This window comes from Meles meles, chromosome 21, assembly GCF_922984935.1.
Source record: "Meles meles chromosome 21, mMelMel3.1 paternal haplotype, whole genome shotgun sequence".
Lineage (NCBI taxonomy): Eukaryota > Metazoa > Chordata > Mammalia > Carnivora > Mustelidae > Meles > Meles meles.
Window position 1 is genome coordinate 31,812,252 of NC_060086.1, and position 18,843 is coordinate 31,831,094.

An 18,843-nucleotide genomic window follows, 5' to 3' on the forward strand; every position below is an offset into this window, starting at 1 on the left:
GACCAAAGAGAGGAAGGGGAAATGTCTTTGCATAGAATCAGTCCAGCCAGGGCAATTGGGAGGCTCAGTCAGTTAAACCTCCAACTCTTGACTTCGGCTCAGGTCATGACCTCAGGGTTGTGAGATGGAGCCCCGTGACGGGCTCTCCGCTGGACACGGAGCCTGGTTGAGATTCTCTCTCTCTCCCTCTCCCTGTCCCTTCCCCACCGCCAAAATACAGTCCAGCTAATAAGCAAAGAATGGATGACAGAACATGAAGACAATGGGCCATTTTGCAACCGCAGTGGATTACTAGAATACTCGGCGATACCCAATGATTACTATGAATTCTTTCAGGCCAGAGAGTGGGGTCACCGTTGGGCTGCTTAAAATCCTTATCTTTCAGATAGTCTCACTGGGAGAGATGGCTGGAGGGCACACAGGAATTCTATTCATGCAACCTTTGCTAAGCCAAGTTTATTTCCAAACAAAAAGTTATTAAACGTGTTTAACTCCCTGTCTTTCAGAGACAGGTACTGAGGTACGTACGCAGGGAGGTGCAGGGTAAAGGTAATCTACGGCTGCCTGTTACACGCCGCTGCCTACTTCCGTACACGTGTGGAAGCTTCCATGAAAAGCTAAACGAAAAGCTTCCCTATGGACACCAACACACATTCCTGGGCCCAGAAGCACTGGGCTCCACGCAGGGACCACGGGGGTGTCAGGAGGCTCCCAGCCCCACCTGCACCAGAGTCCAGCCTAGGGAACCCATTGAACACCCACTCCAGACCAGCTCAGGTCCGTGCCTGTGGGCTTGCCTGTGGGCTGGGGCCCTGGCCTCAGGAGACTTTTAGTATGGCAATCAGCTGCTGTCTGCCTCAGAGACCTGTGTTCCAGACCGACCTAAAGGACAGTGAGTTGAGACTTTGGAGCCCGGGGTTCAAATCCCTGGGAGGCCATTTTTCTCGCTGAACGAGGTGGGGCCAAGTACCTCCAGCTCGAAGCCTCGGTTTTGGAATCTGGGCGACGGGGAGTGGTGCGTCAGTGCTCAGCCTACTCACGCGACTGCAAGGAGGGACAAGTGATTGAGTCCACAGGATTGTACTGTAAGCTGGAGCTTTTCCAGCCCAGCGTGGGGACATTATTCATGGAGGAGGAGGCTGGTGGTGGGAGGCTTATCATGTCCATCTCGAATACACCTCCACTGCAGCCCGATTCCACCCCAGGGTGAAAAGGTGGGGTTCCAGTGGGGAAAGGGAAATGGAAGGGGGTGAGGCACAGCTGACAATGACTCATTTATTTCTTAAGCAAATATTTAGGGAGGGCCTGCTTAGATGCCAAGAGGTGGCTAAGGGCTGGGGACCAGACAAGAGGGAGAGGTCCCCACCTGATACCGTTTCCCACCTGGGATGGACAATTAGCAAAATGATGGGAATAAATATTTAAGTATCAACGGGAGAGCCACAATGAAGAAGAAAAATGAAGGTGCCAGAGAGAGATGGGGGCCGGGGGCCTGCTTGCACGAGAGGCGGCAAATGGCAAGGAGATCAGAGAGGGAGGCTCCCAATCCCAGTCCTGCCACTTACCAGCTACGGGCCAAGTCACCGGGCGAGGAGACTAAACGAGATGAAACATGTTAAGATTCCTTAGAATAGTACCTGGCACAGAGTGACAGCTGGAAGGAGCGGTAGTAATGGTATTAATACTAAATCTGAAACAGTGACGATAACGTCTTCTGCTTCTTGCAACCCCACGGCACACGGAGCGCCGAACCAGATGCTTTCCATGAGGGCTGGCAGAGAGAGGCCCACAGGCTGGCTGCGTATCAGTAAGGTGTGATTGGCAACGGTGATCATGGCTCATTTACACACTGTCCATGTCTGCTTCCAAGCCCTGATGGCAGAGGGGAGTAGCCACGGCACGAGCTACGTGGTCGACAAAGCCTGAAGTATTTACCGACTGGCTCGCTAGAGAGAGAGCTGGTTAAGCTTTGCTCGCATCAGAGCTCCCAACACCCTGAAACAGGGATCACTAAGGCATAAAACCAAGGCTCAGGGGCGTCTGGGTGGCTCAGTGGTTAAAGCCTCTGCCTTCGGCTCAGGTCATGATCCTGGGGTCCTGGGATCGAGCCCCGCATTGGGCTCTCTGCTCAGCAGAGAGCTTGCTTCCCCCCTCTCTCTGCCTGCCTCTCTGCCTACTTGTGATCTCTGTCTGTCAAATAAATGAATAAAATCTTAAAAAAAAAACAAAAACAAGGCTCAAACGACAGCCATTTGCCTCCAAACCCGGGCTTCTCTCGGTCTCAGCTTCGACATGGAGCATCGCTGTGCAAGTTACAGAGCTTGCACAGAGATCACAGAGATGCCTGGCAGTGGGGCAGGTCGCGGCTGAGAGGCAGCCCGTGCCCATCTCAAGACTTCCAAGTCCTGTGCCTGCGAGGGGCTGCATCAGCCCGAAGGACGCAGGGTTGGGCCCAAAGTCAGCCACCCACAGGCGGGGCACGATGTCTTTTTCTCATTTGCAAGGATACGATGTTTTTTTCTCATTCACCATGAGCCCCACTGCAAACAGCCTGGTGTGAGGCATATGCACACAGGAGAGGTCCCCAAATCCTGGCATTCTCTCAAAATCAGGCAACCCCCCAAATCCTGGCATCCTCTCAAAGTCAGGCAACCCCAGCCGTGGGGCAGGACCGAAGCAACCTTCCGATTGTGGAATTGAAGGCAAGTTCATTCCCTTTCCACCCTCCTGGATACCAATGGAGTCCGTAACCATGAGACCGTAAGAAACAATAGCCCAGAGGGAAAAGATTCATCCTCACTCTGGCCAGGAAAAATCCCAGCTGCTGCGAGGAAATTCTCCCAGCAAATGCAATGAGATCGCATTATTTATAAGAATATTTCACAGTTTCTAATTTGCATGCTCCAAGAGCTTTGTCCAATTCGCCTCCTCCCTCCTTTGCTTCCAAATGGGGATTTTCAGATTACAGGAAGCCGCCGTGTCATGCCGACAGAAGACCCGCATCGCCAGCGCAGAGAAGGAAATCTCTAAGTTTGGGAGCTGGTTTCTGGAAGTCCCTACCTGATATCGAAGGCCTTATATGATCACAGACAACGTGAAGTCTGGAGGAGTCAAGAAGTGAAAACTAAAGAAGAAAAACAAAGGGCATGGGTGCTGGATGAGAACCCAGAGGGCATCCCGTTCAACCGAAACCAAGCAGAACATTCTCAAAGCTACCACCTCGGGGTCTCCCAGCCACTGAGGCTGGGGCAGAGCAGCTCCCATTCCAGCAAGGAGGAGACTTATGACCAGGTCCCTCATACACTCAGAAAGGAGAAAGACTCAGACAAGCCTTGGATGAAGAGAAGGGTGAGAAGAAAGTCTGCTGTGCGCACCGTAGAAGGAAAGCCACATTCTTTGGCATTTCTATCTGGCACTCGCCGATTTGGCCAGAAACCATGCGGCTTAAACCCATTTGGTACAACAGCCCCAGGCACTGGTTCTTTGAGGATTGGTCATTCATTAGCTCACCCCAGGCAGTTTGGGGACCCTGACTGGCTCCTTTAGCACCGTGGCCTTTTTGTCACATGGGTCTCTGGGTCCCCGCACCGCTTTTCTGGCGCTGATTCTGCCGGTTAACTCGCACTCTGCACTGCCTTCACACCCAGCAGTAAGGGGTGCGAGAGACAGCAGCATGGCTGAGGGCAGGGGTGCTCCAATGTGCCCCCCCCCACCATCAGCAGCCACGGTGCCTGAGGAGTTGTTAGAAAAGCAAAACCTGGGTCCCACCCAAATCTACTGGCGTAGACTCTGGGGGCGGGGCTCAGTTGTCAGAGGTTTACCAGGCCTCCCATGTGATGCACACCCAAGTGCACGAACCCAGGAGAAGGGCTTTTCATCTTGGGCAAGACCCTCCAGCACTCTGGCGCTCCGTGTTCTCCTCTTACAATGAGGGGAGGCTCACCATCCTGCCTCACTGAGCTGCTGTGAATGGACTATGTGAAAACAACAGTAACAACGCAGAGGGTCACTGTCCAGCTCAGCCTCCCTCTTGACCCACCTGCACCGCTGGAACGGCTGTTAAGTGCCACCAGCCTCTTCGTGTTCCACACACCCTCCTCCTCTCAGCCAGGGGGGCGGGGGGGGGGGGGTCCTCCAACCTGAGAGTGTCACTCCCCACGCCAAGAATCCTCCATCGGGTCAAGATCACAAGTTGTCAAGGTGACACCCGGGTCTACCCTTGATTTTGCACACCCGGCTCCCCAGCCCCTCCAACCCAGTCGAGCAGACCACGCAGCTCCCCAACACCCACGGGTTCCTGCATACAGCCGGGTCTCTGCACACGTTCGGTCCTCTGCCAGGAGGACCTTCCCGTGCAGCCTTGCTGGCCTGACCAATGTCTCTCATTCCCTGGATGCAGGCCTCTCCTCCCCTGGATGCTGGCCTTGGAGCCCCAGGCTGAGCTGGGAACCTCTCCACTGGCCCCTGTGCCCCCAGCACGTGCCTAGCCTCAGAGCCCACTGGCCAGCCCACAGCTGTTGGTTTATCTGCCCACTGCCCTCTCCTCGATGGTCAAGTTCTCAGAGTCTGGCCGAGCACCGAGCACCACCCCGCAACCCCTGGGTCCTACACAACACTGAACTACTAACGACCAACAGCAGAAGGGGGAAAAGCCTTTAACACCGGGTTTACGATGCTTTCATAAACAGTTCAAGCTCCGTGGCTGCTTCTGGGGTGTGCAGGGCAGAGACAGACCAGGAGGGGCAGCAGGGAACTTTCTGGGGTCCTGGTAATGTTCTAGATCTTGACAGGGGCTTGGCATACTCTTTTGTCAGCACACATCGAACAGTGAAGTCAGATTCAGTAATTTTACTATGTAAATTCTACTTTAAGAAAATAAAACAGAAATGTTAAACAGATACGGAACTCTTGGCATGGCCCAGTGTTTGGGGGAAGGATACCAAGAATTTCCAAGTTAAGTTTCAGCTACCAAAAAAAAAAAAAAAAAAAAAAATCAGCCAGTTGGCTGGCTGGTCTGCTGGCCAGCCGGATACGTGATGAAGCAAGGTTAACAAAATGTTAACTGTGAAATCAGACTGGTGAGTAGATGGGTACTCACTGTGTCATTCTTTCAACTTTTCTATGACTTTGACGTATTCACAGCAAAATACTGGTTGGGGGGGGGGTTATATTCCTTATTTACAGACAGGGCTAAAAATACCTCTTACACCAAACGAGCTGAGTGATTTTCCTAAATGTGCTAAACCAATGCTTTTCAACCCGTGGATCTTGTTAAAGTGAGACTCTGATCCAACAGGGCTCAGTTGCCCAAGACTCTGCATTTCTAACAGCACCTGGGGAATGCTGATGCAGAGTGGGGGTTTATGCTATGACCACGTTTGCCCTTGACGCCTCCAAGTGCAAATGGAAACACCGCCTCCCTCCCTCCCAACCCCACCCTAAGCAGGAGCCTCCGGGCCTGCAAGCCAAAGGCTCACAGGCTGGAGCCAGACAGGAACCCCAGGAGAGCCCTGAGAGGCTTGGTCAGCCGCTCCCAGATTCTAGGCAGCCCCAGGCCTGGAGGAGAGAGGGGAGCAGCCCCACCAAAAAACCAAGACCAGAACAGATGTCTGAGTCATGCAAATGGCAGAGGGCCAGCTGGGGCGGACGCTGGCTTCGGTGACTCAGCTGGAGAGAGCCCAGAGAAGCCCAGTGCTGCCAGCTTCCGCCCCCCCAAGGACCCCGCCTGAACCAGGCCACTCCGGGAGCACAGCTGACCGCTACCTCCAAGAATAAGCAACCTATGACCGCAGCTCTGACCTCAGGAGGGCAGCTGGGGCCAGATTCTCTGCATCTCCGATGCAAGCCCTGATGAAGGGGAGACAGGCAGAGAAAGCACCTAACAGTGTGGCTCCTCTCCTCATCACAGGCCTCAGATCCCTGGGGGAAGGGGCTGCCGCAAGCACCACATGGAGCCTCGACCCATTTTCAAGAAGGCAGCACTGAGGTTCCGGAAGGAGGAGGGACTTGCCTGAGGTCACAAATCTAAGTCCTAGACCCTGATTCTCAGGCTTCCCAGGCTTCTTCACCATGGGAGTTGCACGGCTGTTTGCTCACTCGATCGATGACTGTCCCCTGTGAGGCCACAAGCTTCCTGAAGTTACCCAGTAAACCGCACTCTCCAAATTACGGCCAGACGCCATCAGCCACCCCACGAGCTCTTCTTATGACCTTGCTCGCGTCTAGATGTGCGGGTTATGTCCCCACCCCTCGAACTCAAGCTGACTTTGAGGATGGCCTCCATCGAGAGACTGTGGCAGGAGTGACACCCTGGGGTGTCTGGGACTGGGTCGTAAATGGTGACACAGCTTCCACCTAGCTGTCTAGGAACACTCGTTCTTACACGCGCACCGCCACACCGTGATGTCACCCAGGACATGAAGACATGGACTGTCGGACTCCATCGGAGGCCCGGGCTGGGGGCCAGCGCTAACCACCAGACACATGAGCTAAGCTGGCTATTGTTGGGGAGACCCTGTAGGGGAGCCACCCAGTTGAGCCCGGGCAATGCCCAGGATGAGGAAACCGAAGGATAAACTACTATTTTTTTATGGAACCAAATTCAAGGTGCTCTGTTATGGGGTAGCAGATAACCGTAGTGATGCACGAACCACATCAACTGCACACCCTGCTGTGTCCCCAGAACCACGCAGAGGGTACGACAGATGCTTAATGAATGCTGAAGGGCTAAAGGAAGCCCTGATCTACCCAACTCCTCTTCTGTGACACCTGTCGCTGCCCCCATCAGACTCAGGGTGTAAGTTAGGGTCTAACAGTCCTGATCATCTCTACACTTCCATTCCTAATTAAAAAAAAAAAAAAAAAAAAAGAATGGCAGGGGACAAGAGTCGGGGTGTCCCAGCCCCCTGCAGCCCAGCCTCCAGCTGCCCTGATGTGGCGGAGTGGCCCTGGCTGCCGGGAACGCAGACAGTACAATAAGAGGAGGAAGTCAGCTCTTCAAGCACCCAGGAAAGAAGCGAAAGGAGTTTTATCCAAATCCCCAGGGGGAACGGGAAATCAGAAACTCCTTCCCCCTGCCCAGGGCATGTGAGACAGTCCCTTCCAGAAGGCAGAATCTCAGGTGTTACAGGGAGTCTGGGAGCCCAGGTGAGGTTCGGGTCGCCCTGCCAGCTTCTCCCCGGCTCAGTTTACCCTCAGAGCAGAGTGGGGTCTGTGGCCACTCAGGCGGGTATGACTTCTTCTGTGTGCTCGCCAACTCCACAGCATGGCCTGACATTTAATCAAAGTTTCCTGACAGGGACACGCCATGGCCAAACATCCACACCCCCACACACGAACACTTGGCCTGGGAGACCTGACAGCCACAGCCCTCTGAGCCCCTCCTCTGTGCCAGGCGTGAGCTAGGATCCAGTGGGTGTCCCAGGCATGGGTGCTGCCCTCAGAACTTTATACGCATGCCCAAGAACACATGAACGCACACAAACACACACATTATGTTCGTGCAAGCAGACGAACACAAATGGGTCGCATGCCCACACACATGCTCTGCACACTTCTCCAGCACTGTTCCTCTTTGATCAGGGAAGTCCAAGAATGGGGCTCTCGGAACACACACCGGGACACGGGTTTCTAACAAACACGGTGGCAAGGGTCAACCTCCTCTGAGCAGCCTCCCCACAGGTGCCTCCATCACCCACAAAGGCAGCCTCAGCCCCTTGCTGCAGTGCAGGCCAAGCCCAGCAGAACCACAGCCACTGAAAACTGCTCTGGCTGCAATTTGCCCAGTTAACAGTGGACTAACCATGAACAAAGCATCAAATAAATGCTCCAAAGTCTCCCCTCCCACTCAGAACAAAATCCAATGGCTCATGTGACTGGCCACTGTCCCCACCTATGGGATGCCTTGTCTTAGCCGTGTCTGGCCTCTCGCTGCTCCAGCCACACTGGTCTTTCCTGCTGCTCCCTTGACTTTTCACAGCAGCTCCTGCCGCAGGGTCTTTGCACTTGCCACCCCTCTGCCTGGACCACTCTTCCTCTGGGTATGTGCTCAGCTCACGCCCTTGCTCCAGAGAGGTTTCATGAGGGAGGCCTTCCTTGATGGCTCCTATCACATCAAAACTGCCCATGACCTTCAAACAACATATCCATTTCCTTTCCATGCTTTCTTCTCCTTCTTAGGATTTACTGTCACCTGACCGACAATGCTTGGTTCCTGGGTTACTCCTTGTTCACCGTCCCCCAACTCACTCCCATAACAACACAGGCTTCAGGTGGGCAAGAATAGTTTTACTCACTGCCACAGCCCTGCGCCCAGATCGGGGCCTGGCACGGGGCACTGGACAGTTGGAGAGGAAGGAAAAGAGGGAAACAGAGAGCAAGAACAGAGGCAGGAGCAGCCAAGGACTATATTCCCTTTTATTCTACCAGCAGGAAGACTGGCCCTATCGCCATCATCCCGCTCATATCCACAGGTACATAACAGATTTCCCTGTGCTTCAAATTGACAGGACAGACCAACTCAAATCCCTCAGGGGCCAGGTACAGACTGTAAAAGAAGGAAGCAAGACTAGGGGCACCTGGGTGGCTCAGTGGGTTAAGCCGCTGCCTTTGGCTCAGGTCATGATCTCAGGGTCCTGGGATCGAGTCCCGCATCGGGCTCTCTGCTCAGCAGGGAGCCTGCTTCCCTCTCTCTCTCTCTCTCTCTCTCTGCCTGCCTCTCTGCCTACTTGTGGTCTCTCTCTGTCAAATAAATAAATAAAATCTTTAAAAAAAAAAAAAAGAAGGAAGCAAGACTATATAATGCAAAAGGGAGCGGTGGGGATTGCGGTAAGGTAGGGCTATACATCTCCCAGCTGAGGTCAACTGCTGCTGTAGGGGATAATGGTCCTAATACTGCCAGAACTCATTTTTCTAGAAAAACTGCACAGTTAGAATTTATGGGAAATTTTCTAGCTTTTAAATATTTGCTCACATGTTCTAAAGTCACTATGGAAATCAAATGAGAAAACCTACCAGCCTGCAAGACACAGCTGTTTACAATTATGAATCAGATAAGTGATTATGAATTATTATGAATTATTATGAACTATTATTACGAATAGACAATTATGAATTATTCAATTATGAATCATTAAATGCCCCTAGCCACAGCTAGGCCTCTGTTTTTCCATCTGTAGAGTGGGACGATGATATACCCTCTCTCTGGGCCTTGGGGGAAGATGAAATGAGATCCCAGACAGACAATGCTGGCGCAGAACAGAGAGCAAATCCACATGGGCTGGCACGGTGCAGTATTTTTCTCATACGCACACACATACACGTGTCTCTGACCACACTTACGGGGTCGTGGATGGTTTCAGAGAACAGTGGCGGTCGGTCCGAGAAGCAGGACAGCACGAGCTGCATCAGCACGAGGGAAAAGTAAATGTAGAAAGTGACATCGCGAAACACGTCGATTTCAGCATCCTAAACGTGAGCCGAGGGAGGAGGAAGAGAAGATCACTTTCTGGAAGCAGCCTGCAGAGGCCGGGGCAGCGGGCTGCAGACCCAGGAACAAGGTCTCTTGCCCTGAGCCACCTCCCCCAGCAGAAAAGAGGTGGTTACACCTCGGTGCGGTCCCCGATGCCCAGTGACGGTGGGCAACGTGATGAAAGGAGGCTCGGGAGTGGAAGTGAAGCATGCCCACAGTCAGGGCCTGGGTCTCCTCGTACTCGCCCCCAGACACTGCCAACTCTCTCAACCTTTCTGCACTTTGATCTCTAAAAACGGATGGGCGGTTCTCAATCGGGGTGATGAGGAGGGGGGAGTCACTTCCCAGGGAACACCTGGTAATCGCCGGGGACACTTTCGCTCACCGTGGACCTGGGCGCTGCTCCTGGCACCCAGTGGATGGAGGCCAGGGATGCCACCCCACCCCACCCCAAACAGCCTACAAAGGTCAGGAAAGCCCCTCACAACAAAGACGTCTCCAGCCCAAAATGTTAATTAGCGCTGAGGCTCAGACACCCGGTGGGAGTAATTCTGAGCAGTTAATAGGATTACTCATGGAAAAAAAAAAAAAACCTTAGTCCCTGCCTGGCACCTTGGCAACATGACCTCAAGAAATGTCAGCTGCCCTCAGTGCTAAAGATGGTCTGTCCCGAACACTGCGGGTGCTTAACCAACGTTCAGTGACCGAGGAGCTCAAAGGTGGCGGAGGACAGCAGGGTAGTGGCTGATAAAGCACGCCCTTCTGGCTTCCCAGAGCGGCATATGGCAGCCAACTGGAACCACTTCTTAGCCAGAGTGTTAGCTGATGGCACCGAGGTAACATGGGGACAGATATTGGGCCCCGTTGGGGGGGGGGGGGGCACGCAGCCGCTCTGCAAATACCACTGCACACTGAGCTCTGTTCCAGACTGACAGCATCCAGAGGCGACCTGCCTTGTGGTTTACTGCGGACAGAAGCTCAGAGGGTGGTGTGCATTTGTCTGCGGCTCCCACCCCTGGAGAACCCACACGGGCCCCTGAAGCTACACGGATAAATAGGGCCCTAAAGATAGAAAGTTCTAGAACAAAGGCAGGGTGAGCTGGGGAAATCCCTGGTTAAGAAGCTGGGCCCAGGTAGCACCCATCCTCTGGTTCCCATGGCGACATGTGATTTCCACCTAGGCTGGAAGGAACAAACATCTCTTCCAAGGGGCTGCTGCGGGAAGATAGGGAATAAGGCCACCACTTACCTCTTTTAAGGCACCCATGATTTTGGATCTGAAGATGGCAAGGGCACACAGTAGGGCTACAACCCAGAAAGTGAGCATGATCCCCGAGGACTGGACTCCTTTCCTTCTCTCGAGTTGAATTAAAAAGGTAGCAAGCAGCTGCAAGAGAGAAGCGTACAGGCGAGTTGTCAGAAGACCAGGGCTCAGGACCCCACGGTCCCAGCAGACGGCGATCCTGGAGTACGGCTGCTCTCAGCTCAGTGGTGCCCAAAAGCAGCCCGGCGAGGACCCGGCTCCAGTACCAGCCCTGCTCTCGCCCTGCTGGCGACCCTGGAAAAGCCACTGATCTCCTCGGAGACTCCGCTGCCTCACCTGCGAGAGAGAGAGGACCACAGCACCTCATGTGACGGCGGCGGTGTCTCGGGACACCGTGTGTAGATCCGGGATAAGACGGCGAAGTCAGGGGGCGGCTCCGTTTACAAGAGAGAGGTACACTTTTTCCGGAATGAATGGGCACTGCTGAGTGCCCATAAAACTTTATTTAAAAAACAGGCAGTGGGCCGACCCTTCCTTTACAGGTGGACAGACGGGTGTTGATGTCCCAGCCCTAACAGACTAATTCTCCTCCCTTGGGGAACAGTGAGGACTGCGCTCCTTCCTAAGGGGATGAAGGGGGTCATCTGCCTCCATCTACACATCTCACCAGCAGGGGACTTTGTTAGAGTGACAGCGGGTGGGGGAGGCTGGGGTTTTATTTCATTCCTGATACCTGAGGCTATGACTCCATGTCACAGATGACTTAATGATCAGGGAGAGAAATTAAGTGGTCAGACAGCTTTTTCTCAAAAGAAAGAGGAAGGTCATGGTCATTCCCCCGAGAAGCAGAGCTGGCCTCCCGAGGCCCATCCCCCAAGCCCGTCATGAGCCAGGCTTCTGAGGAGCGAAAGGTCACCCACGACACCTGCCTTTACTCCCCAGAAGCACATCCGTCCATCTGTCCTCATTCATCCTCCTTGGGGGGTCCCCCATCTCCCTCCTTCCCCCCCATTTAATCCATCAGCGACTCACACTGGCTCTGCTACCAGGGCTGGTCCTCAGTTCACACACTGCTCCCCCAGACCCAGCCCCCTCCCCTCATGCTGGGTGACACTATGGGCCCCCCACAGCCCGAACAATCCAATCCACTCTCCACTCAGAGGCCACACTATGCTTTTCAATGCACAGAGCCAGGCATGCCACACCCTTGCTCCAAACGTCTCCCTTTAGGACTGGGGGTTTTAACCTGGAGTCCAAGGACAGGCTGCAGCTAGAACCCAGAGGTCCATGAACTTGGATGGAAAAACAATCACATCTTCGCGTTCCCTCAAATCAGCACGGCCAGTCACTGAGTGAAGGCAACACGCCGCATGGCACGAGCAGGACCTGGGGCTCTGTCATCAGAAATCGTGCCTGCAAACACGCAGCTGAAGAGCTCTCCCCTGATCACGTGCTTGATCATGCTTGATCACGCGTGCTTGATCACCACTTGAAAATTACAGAGGCAGCCTACCCGCTCGTAGGTCTTCATACGAAATGTACGTATATTTTTCAATCTCTAGCTAACTGTGTTCAAGTGCAGTTGGTTTTCCAAACCCAGGGTCCTGCAACTGGACGATGGAAAAACGATGTGGGGCGAAACCACACCATCAAACACACGGAGCAACTTAAAAACTTGGACACTCGCAAGGCGGCTGAACTGCTGGTCTGAGAAGTCGGCCACACACAGCCCCAGCCAGCACGGCGCATTCACGTGACATTCTGGAAAAGGCAAAGTGATAGGGGCAGAAAACACACCGGCTGCTGCCAGGGGACAAGGGTGTGTAGGGAGGGGCTGACCACAAAGCAGGGGCAAGTCCGAGGGAACTTTTTTAAGGCGATGGGGGTGTCCTAGATCTCGACCAACCGAGAAGCTGGTAGTTACATGACAGTGTGGGTTTATCACAACCCATGAACTTTCATTTTGTTAAAAAAGTGAATTTTACTATATTTAAATTATGCCTCAAGTAAAAATGCAGACGTAATCACAAAATCTTCACATATGATGTGTGTGTGTGATTCGTCTCCATGTAAGCCTTTCTATTTATGTGAGGAACGTAATCCTCAGACCTGACTGGCAAAGGAGAAAAGGGCCCATGGCACAAAAAAAGTTTTAGAACCTAAGTTTGGGAATACAAAACAAAATAAAACCCACTCACCCTGAAGCTCCAGGTCCTGCGGGGTTGGCCCTCTGCCCTTCTTGCCATCCCCACTCCCCGCTTCTCCTTAATCCCTCTCCCTCAGCCACATAGGCCAACCCCTTCATGTCCCTGACCCCAGGACTTTTGCACATGCCTTTCTCTCCAACTGGACAGTGCTCTGCCCTCAGCCTCTTCAACTCTTTAACATCCTGCTCACCGCTCAGCCTCAGCTCCATCACCCCTCTTCCCTAGCCCCCAGACCAAACACATTCGCCAAACTTCACCCCTATGACACTTTACACAAGGGCAAACACTTTGTGCCTTTGGGGGAATCATTCGTTGGGTATTTGTTTGCATAACTGGGCATAGGCTCCACAAGGACAGGGACTGTGTCTGTCATATCTTCAATTCCTGGCACACAGTAAAAATACAAATGTATCTGCAGACTGCTCTCATCCCATATTCCTGCCCCCAGGGATGTAGACAGACTCTCACTGTAGCATGAACAGCAGGGCTGTTCCTTTACTCTGTCATGGAGCCCACAGGGGAAGAGAGTCTCTGAGGATCTCACAGACCAGGTCACTTAGCCAGCTCAGAGCCTCAAACAGCATAAAGCCCGGTGACCCTCAGCCCATCACAGTTGTGAACCCAGCATCACAGACATACCTGTCAACAAAGAATCAGAAGACCAGGAACAGGAAAAATTGGGGAGTATGAGCCACTTCAGCCAAAACTAGTCTACTTTTATACCTTCTTGCCCAAATGTTCAAGCCAGCAAAGCCTGAACATATTTATGGAGTGCTTATGACACGCTAGGCATGGTGCCCGGCTATGGGGACACAGAGGTGAACAAAGCCCACGGGGAGAGCCAGGTATTGGCAAAGAACCCCACCAACAGTGGAGTAGGCACTGGGGTGTGAACCCGGTTCTACCACAAACTGGCTGTGTGACCTTGGGTCAGCTCCTCCACTTCTCTGTGCCTCAACGTGCTTCTCTATGAACATAGGAATAATGTGCAAAAATCCCTAAGTGAGTTAATATGCAAAGGGATCAGGACTGTTAGCAAGTGCAATAAAAATTCACCATCCACAGGATGACTGGGAGGGCTCAGTCGGTTAAGCATCTGCCTTCGGCTCAGGTCATGATCCTGGGGTCCTGGGATCGAGTCCCCTGTACTGGGCTCCCTGCTCAGCGGAGAGCTTGCTTCTCCCCCTGACTGCCACTCCCCCTGCTCGTGTTCTCCTCTCTCTCAAATAAAATCTTCAAAATAAATAAAAATGAAAAGATGCACAGCCCTCCACAATCTGGCTCCAACTTGCCTCTCCTTTCCCATCTCTGTCACCTCTGCTGTTCACACCCTGAAGCCCCAGTCCACATTTCTGCTTCACAGATGGCCACTCCTTCAACGCCAGCCTCTAGCCCTTCCTTGGACGCACTGTTCTCCCAGCTCAAAACATACTACCCAGAACCCGCTTCCCTCCTCATTCTTAAACACACAAGGGCTGGGCTCGCTAAGAACTTTCCAGGCGCCTCCAAGGACCCAGGTATGGGGTCCATAAGCAGGAAGGGCCATGAATTCACAGCACATCACTGTGGCAAGAGGGCACTAAAACAGGGCTTCTGTAGGGACTGCCCCAGGCTCAGCTGTGTGACCCTGAGGACATTTAACGTCTCTGTGCCTTTGTCTCCTCCCCTGCCAAAGGGGGACAAGATTGTTCTAAGAACAGATGAATTCTAATTTCTAATTTCAGGAAATGTAAACCACCAAAAATGGTGCCAGGCACATATTAAGGACTTAAAATGTTGTCAGCTTATAAGAAAGCAGTTACTCTGGCTGTGTTTCCCATGAAATAATAGACCCCCGTGGGGCAGCGTAGTTTCCTGTTCAGCTTGGCATCCCACCCCGTAAGCCAGAAGCTGAAAATTCAAGGGGCCATTAGGTCCCAGACAATCAGCATAAACAGACAAGCTAGCCAGTACAAGAACAGAACATAGCAGGCACAACGAAAGATGGCAGCCACCTTTCAGCCCCAGTGGCAAGGAAGGCAACAGGGCACGGTGAGGACTGGGGCCAAGTGCACAGCACATGGCCCCCTTCAAGGCTACACTCATCTCTCAGCTCCGGCTCATCGTTGCCCCAGAAAACTATGAGGCTGGTGTTGCCACCTTTGACTTTTTCAAGAGAAATCAGATTTTTGGATTTTTATTGTGAGATCTTCTAATTTCTACACTCTGGTCGCTAGTTTTAGCCTCCACGGTGCCTGGCAGATAGCTAGCTCCGACTTACCATAGTGATGCCCAAGAGGGTTGGGCTGACCAGAAACACCGGGGCCAGGAATTTGCCCCAACTTCTTTCCCAGAAAGAGTAGAAGAGGTCTGCCCAGCAGACGATCCACAGCAAAAATCCCAAGGCCTGGAAGAGAAGGATATATATGTCTTACAACAGAAGACACTGGAACTTTCCCCAGCGCCCCCTGCACAAAGCTCAGACTTGGAGGGACCAGCCAACCCTTAAAACTATCAGCTGTGGTCCTCAGATACAGCACATAGCCTCTGGAGCACGGACAAGTCCTAGGCAGGGGGAGCCACCCTCTGGGTCATCACACGCAATATACCCAGTGTATGACGACCTCTCACACCTAGGGTGTGACTATTTGGTCGCTGTTCTTCCCATCCCCGGAAAAGTCAAGAGCCCACTCTATAGTTTACCTTCATTGGCCACCCCACACACTTGCCTAAGGCACCTCACACTACAAGCACTCACTCCACAACAGTCACTGGGGACCTACTGTGGGCCACCTTGTTTCCAAAGTGTCAAGGATACAACAGTGAACAAAACGGACAAAAGTCCCTGCCTTCCTGGAGCGGAGATTCTAATGAGGAGAAACGGGCAAGAAACAAACTGAAAAATATATAATATGATGCCAGAGAGTGAAAAGTAACAGGAGAAAAAAGACAACAGGTAACACGGGGTGGTCAGGGAGGGCCCTATGCAATCAGGTGACATACAGCTGAAGAGCCAAATGTGGATATTTGAGGGCAAGAACAAATCAGTTCTGAGGATCAGCAAGTGCAAAGGCCCTGAGGTAGAGAACATGTGTGACAGGTTTATGGTTGCTGTGGAATGAGTGCTGAGTGTGGGAGATGGCTAGGGAGGAGCCTAGGGCCAGATCAGGCTGGGCCATGGTAAGGATTTTATTCCCCATGGTGAGAAGCTTTTTGAGCAAAGCTTTTTGTTGGTTTCTTTGTAAAATCTGTTCTACATTTTAAAGGGAGATGTTGCTCTGCCAAAAGAGTACAAAGTGCTCCCAAAGGTCTGAGAGGAAGACATTAGATTTAGACACCATAGGGAAATCATTAGCATTTTGTGTGGTATGGATGAGATACATTTGGATGGGGGTACTGTAGGCAAAGGGGCAGCTTCAGTAAAAACACATTCAAGTTTTCCTGTTTTGGGGGAACTAAGTCTTGGGAAACGTGGCTGCACAAATGAAGTGAGATACATGCTAAGTGGAGAAGAGAAAGTGTAATGAGGAACGTGACATGGGACTGCTCTCACATGTCTTCCTGGAGAATGCTTATTCTCGAAGGGGAGACACGGTCCCTGTACAACTGGAGAAACCAGGCAACACTCTGACCAGCGATCAAAATGAACCCCCTCAATCCTGAGTGGATGAACACCACACCCCCCAACTTTAACAGCCCCGAGGGACACAACCCTGTTTCCGTGGTTTTCCAGCTGGACATGGCGTGACCCACGTCCTGAGGACACATCACACAGGCTCGAGCTGAGGAACTCAGTCTAGAACTGGCCCAGGCTCTTTCAATAGGTCAGTGTCAAAGGAAGGTGAGGTGTTCTTCCAGATTAATGAAAAAATGTGCGTCATCACTAGCCATCAGGGAGATTCAAATTAAAACTACATTGAGATACCACCTGATACCAGTTAGAATGGCCAGAATTAGCAAGACAGGAAACAACGTGTGTTGGAGAGGGTGTGGAGAAAGGGGAACCCTCTTACACTGTTGGTGGGAATGCAAGTTAGTGCTGCCACTCTGGAGAACAGTGTGGAGATTCCTCAAGAAATTAAGAATAGAGCTTCCCTATGACCCTGCAATTGCACTGCTGGGTATTTACCCCAAAGATACAGATGTAGTGAAAAGAAGAGCCATCTGTACCCCAATGTTTATAGCAGCAATGGCCACGGTCGCCAAACTGTGGAAAGAACCAAGATGCCCTTCAACGGACGAATGGATAAGGAAGATGTGGTCCATATACACAATGGAGTATTATGCCTCCATCAGAAAGGATGAATACCCAACTATTGTAGCAACATGGACGGGACTGGAAGAGATGATACTGAGCGAAATAAGTCAAGCAGAGAGAGTCAAGTATCATATGGTCTCACTTAGTTGTGGAGCGTAACAAAGAACACGGAGGACATGGGGAGATGGAGAGGAGAGGGAGTTGAGGGAAACTGGAAGGGGAGATGAACCATGAGAGACTATGGACTCTGAAAACAACCAGAGGGTTTTGAAGGGGCTGTGGGGGGTTGGGAGGTTGAGGAACCAGGTGGTGGGTAATAGGGAGGGCACGTACTGCATGGAGCACTGGGTGTGGTACAAAAACAATGAACACTGTTATGCTGAAAATAAACAAATTAAAAAAATAATAAATAACAAAAAAAAAAAAAAAGAAAAACCCAAGAGACGCCATGACTAAAAGTGCCACACGAGGGGCGCCTGCGTGGCTCTGTCTGTTAAGCGTCCAACTCTTGTTTTCGGCTCAGATCATGATCTCAGGGTGGAGAGATCAAGCCCCACGCTGGGCTCTGCGCTCAGTGTGAAGTCTGCTTCAGATTCTCTCTCCCTCTTGCTCTCTCTCTAATAAATAAATAAAATTTAAAAAAAAAATAACAAATAAAAACACTGCATGAATCTAGACTGGGTCTTGAATGGGCTTTGGAGAGCCGTACTAAGAAAGGACAGGACTGGAACAAGGGACAAAATTGCAGAATACGGAGAGATTTTTTTAAAAGTATTGTGTCCATGTTAAATTGCCTGAATTTAGTAACTGTACCGTCATGATGTAAGAGAATGTCCCTGTTTTGAGAAAAGACATGCTGGAAAAACCGAGTAAAGATAGCACAGACGCTACCGGTTCTCAAAGGATTCAGAAAAAATAAATCATATATGTGTACGGAGAGAGGAAGAGCCGATCGCGAAAAAGTGTGGCAAAATGTTAGAATTTGGTGACTGTGAATAATGGGTATTCAGGGCTGGTGGGGGGAGTTCCTGGGATCTTCCTTGCCACTTTTTCCAGAAGTTTGAAATGGTTTCAAGGTAAACCGTTTTTTGTTGTTGTTGTTGTTGTCGTTTTTGTGGGGTTTTTTCGGAAATAAAAAAGAAACCCTCAGCTCAGATAGGAAGACCTCCCGATTATTTCCAGATAATCTCGAGGTTGAGCCTCTCATGCTCACTGTAATGATGGGGAAGGAGAGGCTCAGGGAAGTCAGAACACGTGCTCAAGGTCATAGAGCTAGCAAGAGGCAGAGCCCGCGTCTGCACCCACGTCTGCACCCAGGGCCTCGTCAAAAGTCTGCCTTCTAGAAAAAGGAACTTGGTTAAGTAGAAGAACTACGTCACTCTTCACCAACCACCAGTCCCCAACCCAAGCACACCCCGCCTCCCCAACCACGATGAAATCCCAAGTGACTTACAGTTTTGGTTTTGTTGAGACAGGTCATCTGAATATAGCCCCGGTCATGGCGTGCGAGATAGAGGAAGTAGAAGGGGAAGCAGACCCAGAGGTAGGAGCAAGGCACCCACACGAGGACCGTGTTCTGAAAGCACTTGGTGAAGTCGGGGTTGCTGGTGTTCCACGTGACATCCCACGCCTGAGGACAGAAACAGGTTCAGGGTCAACGGGCGGC

At 51.8% G+C, this 18,843-nt stretch overlaps 1 protein-coding gene across 1 annotated transcript in view; it reads right to left on the bottom strand.

Annotated features, from left to right (window-relative positions):
- The window catches only part of ABCC1 (ATP binding cassette subfamily C member 1), a 133,027-nt gene that overhangs the window by 75,968 nt on the left and 38,216 nt on the right, over positions 1 to 18,843 (bottom strand). Inside the window, exons 2-5 of the mRNA XM_045993322.1 lie at positions 18,631 to 18,807; positions 15,201 to 15,326; positions 10,719 to 10,856; positions 9,340 to 9,465 (exon numbers count right to left, since the gene is read on the bottom strand). Of these exons, the coding sequence (XP_045849278.1) occupies positions 9,340 to 9,465; positions 10,719 to 10,856; positions 15,201 to 15,326; positions 18,631 to 18,807 (567 nt within the window). The remainder of the gene's footprint in view (positions 1 to 9,339; positions 9,466 to 10,718; positions 10,857 to 15,200; positions 15,327 to 18,630; positions 18,808 to 18,843) is intronic.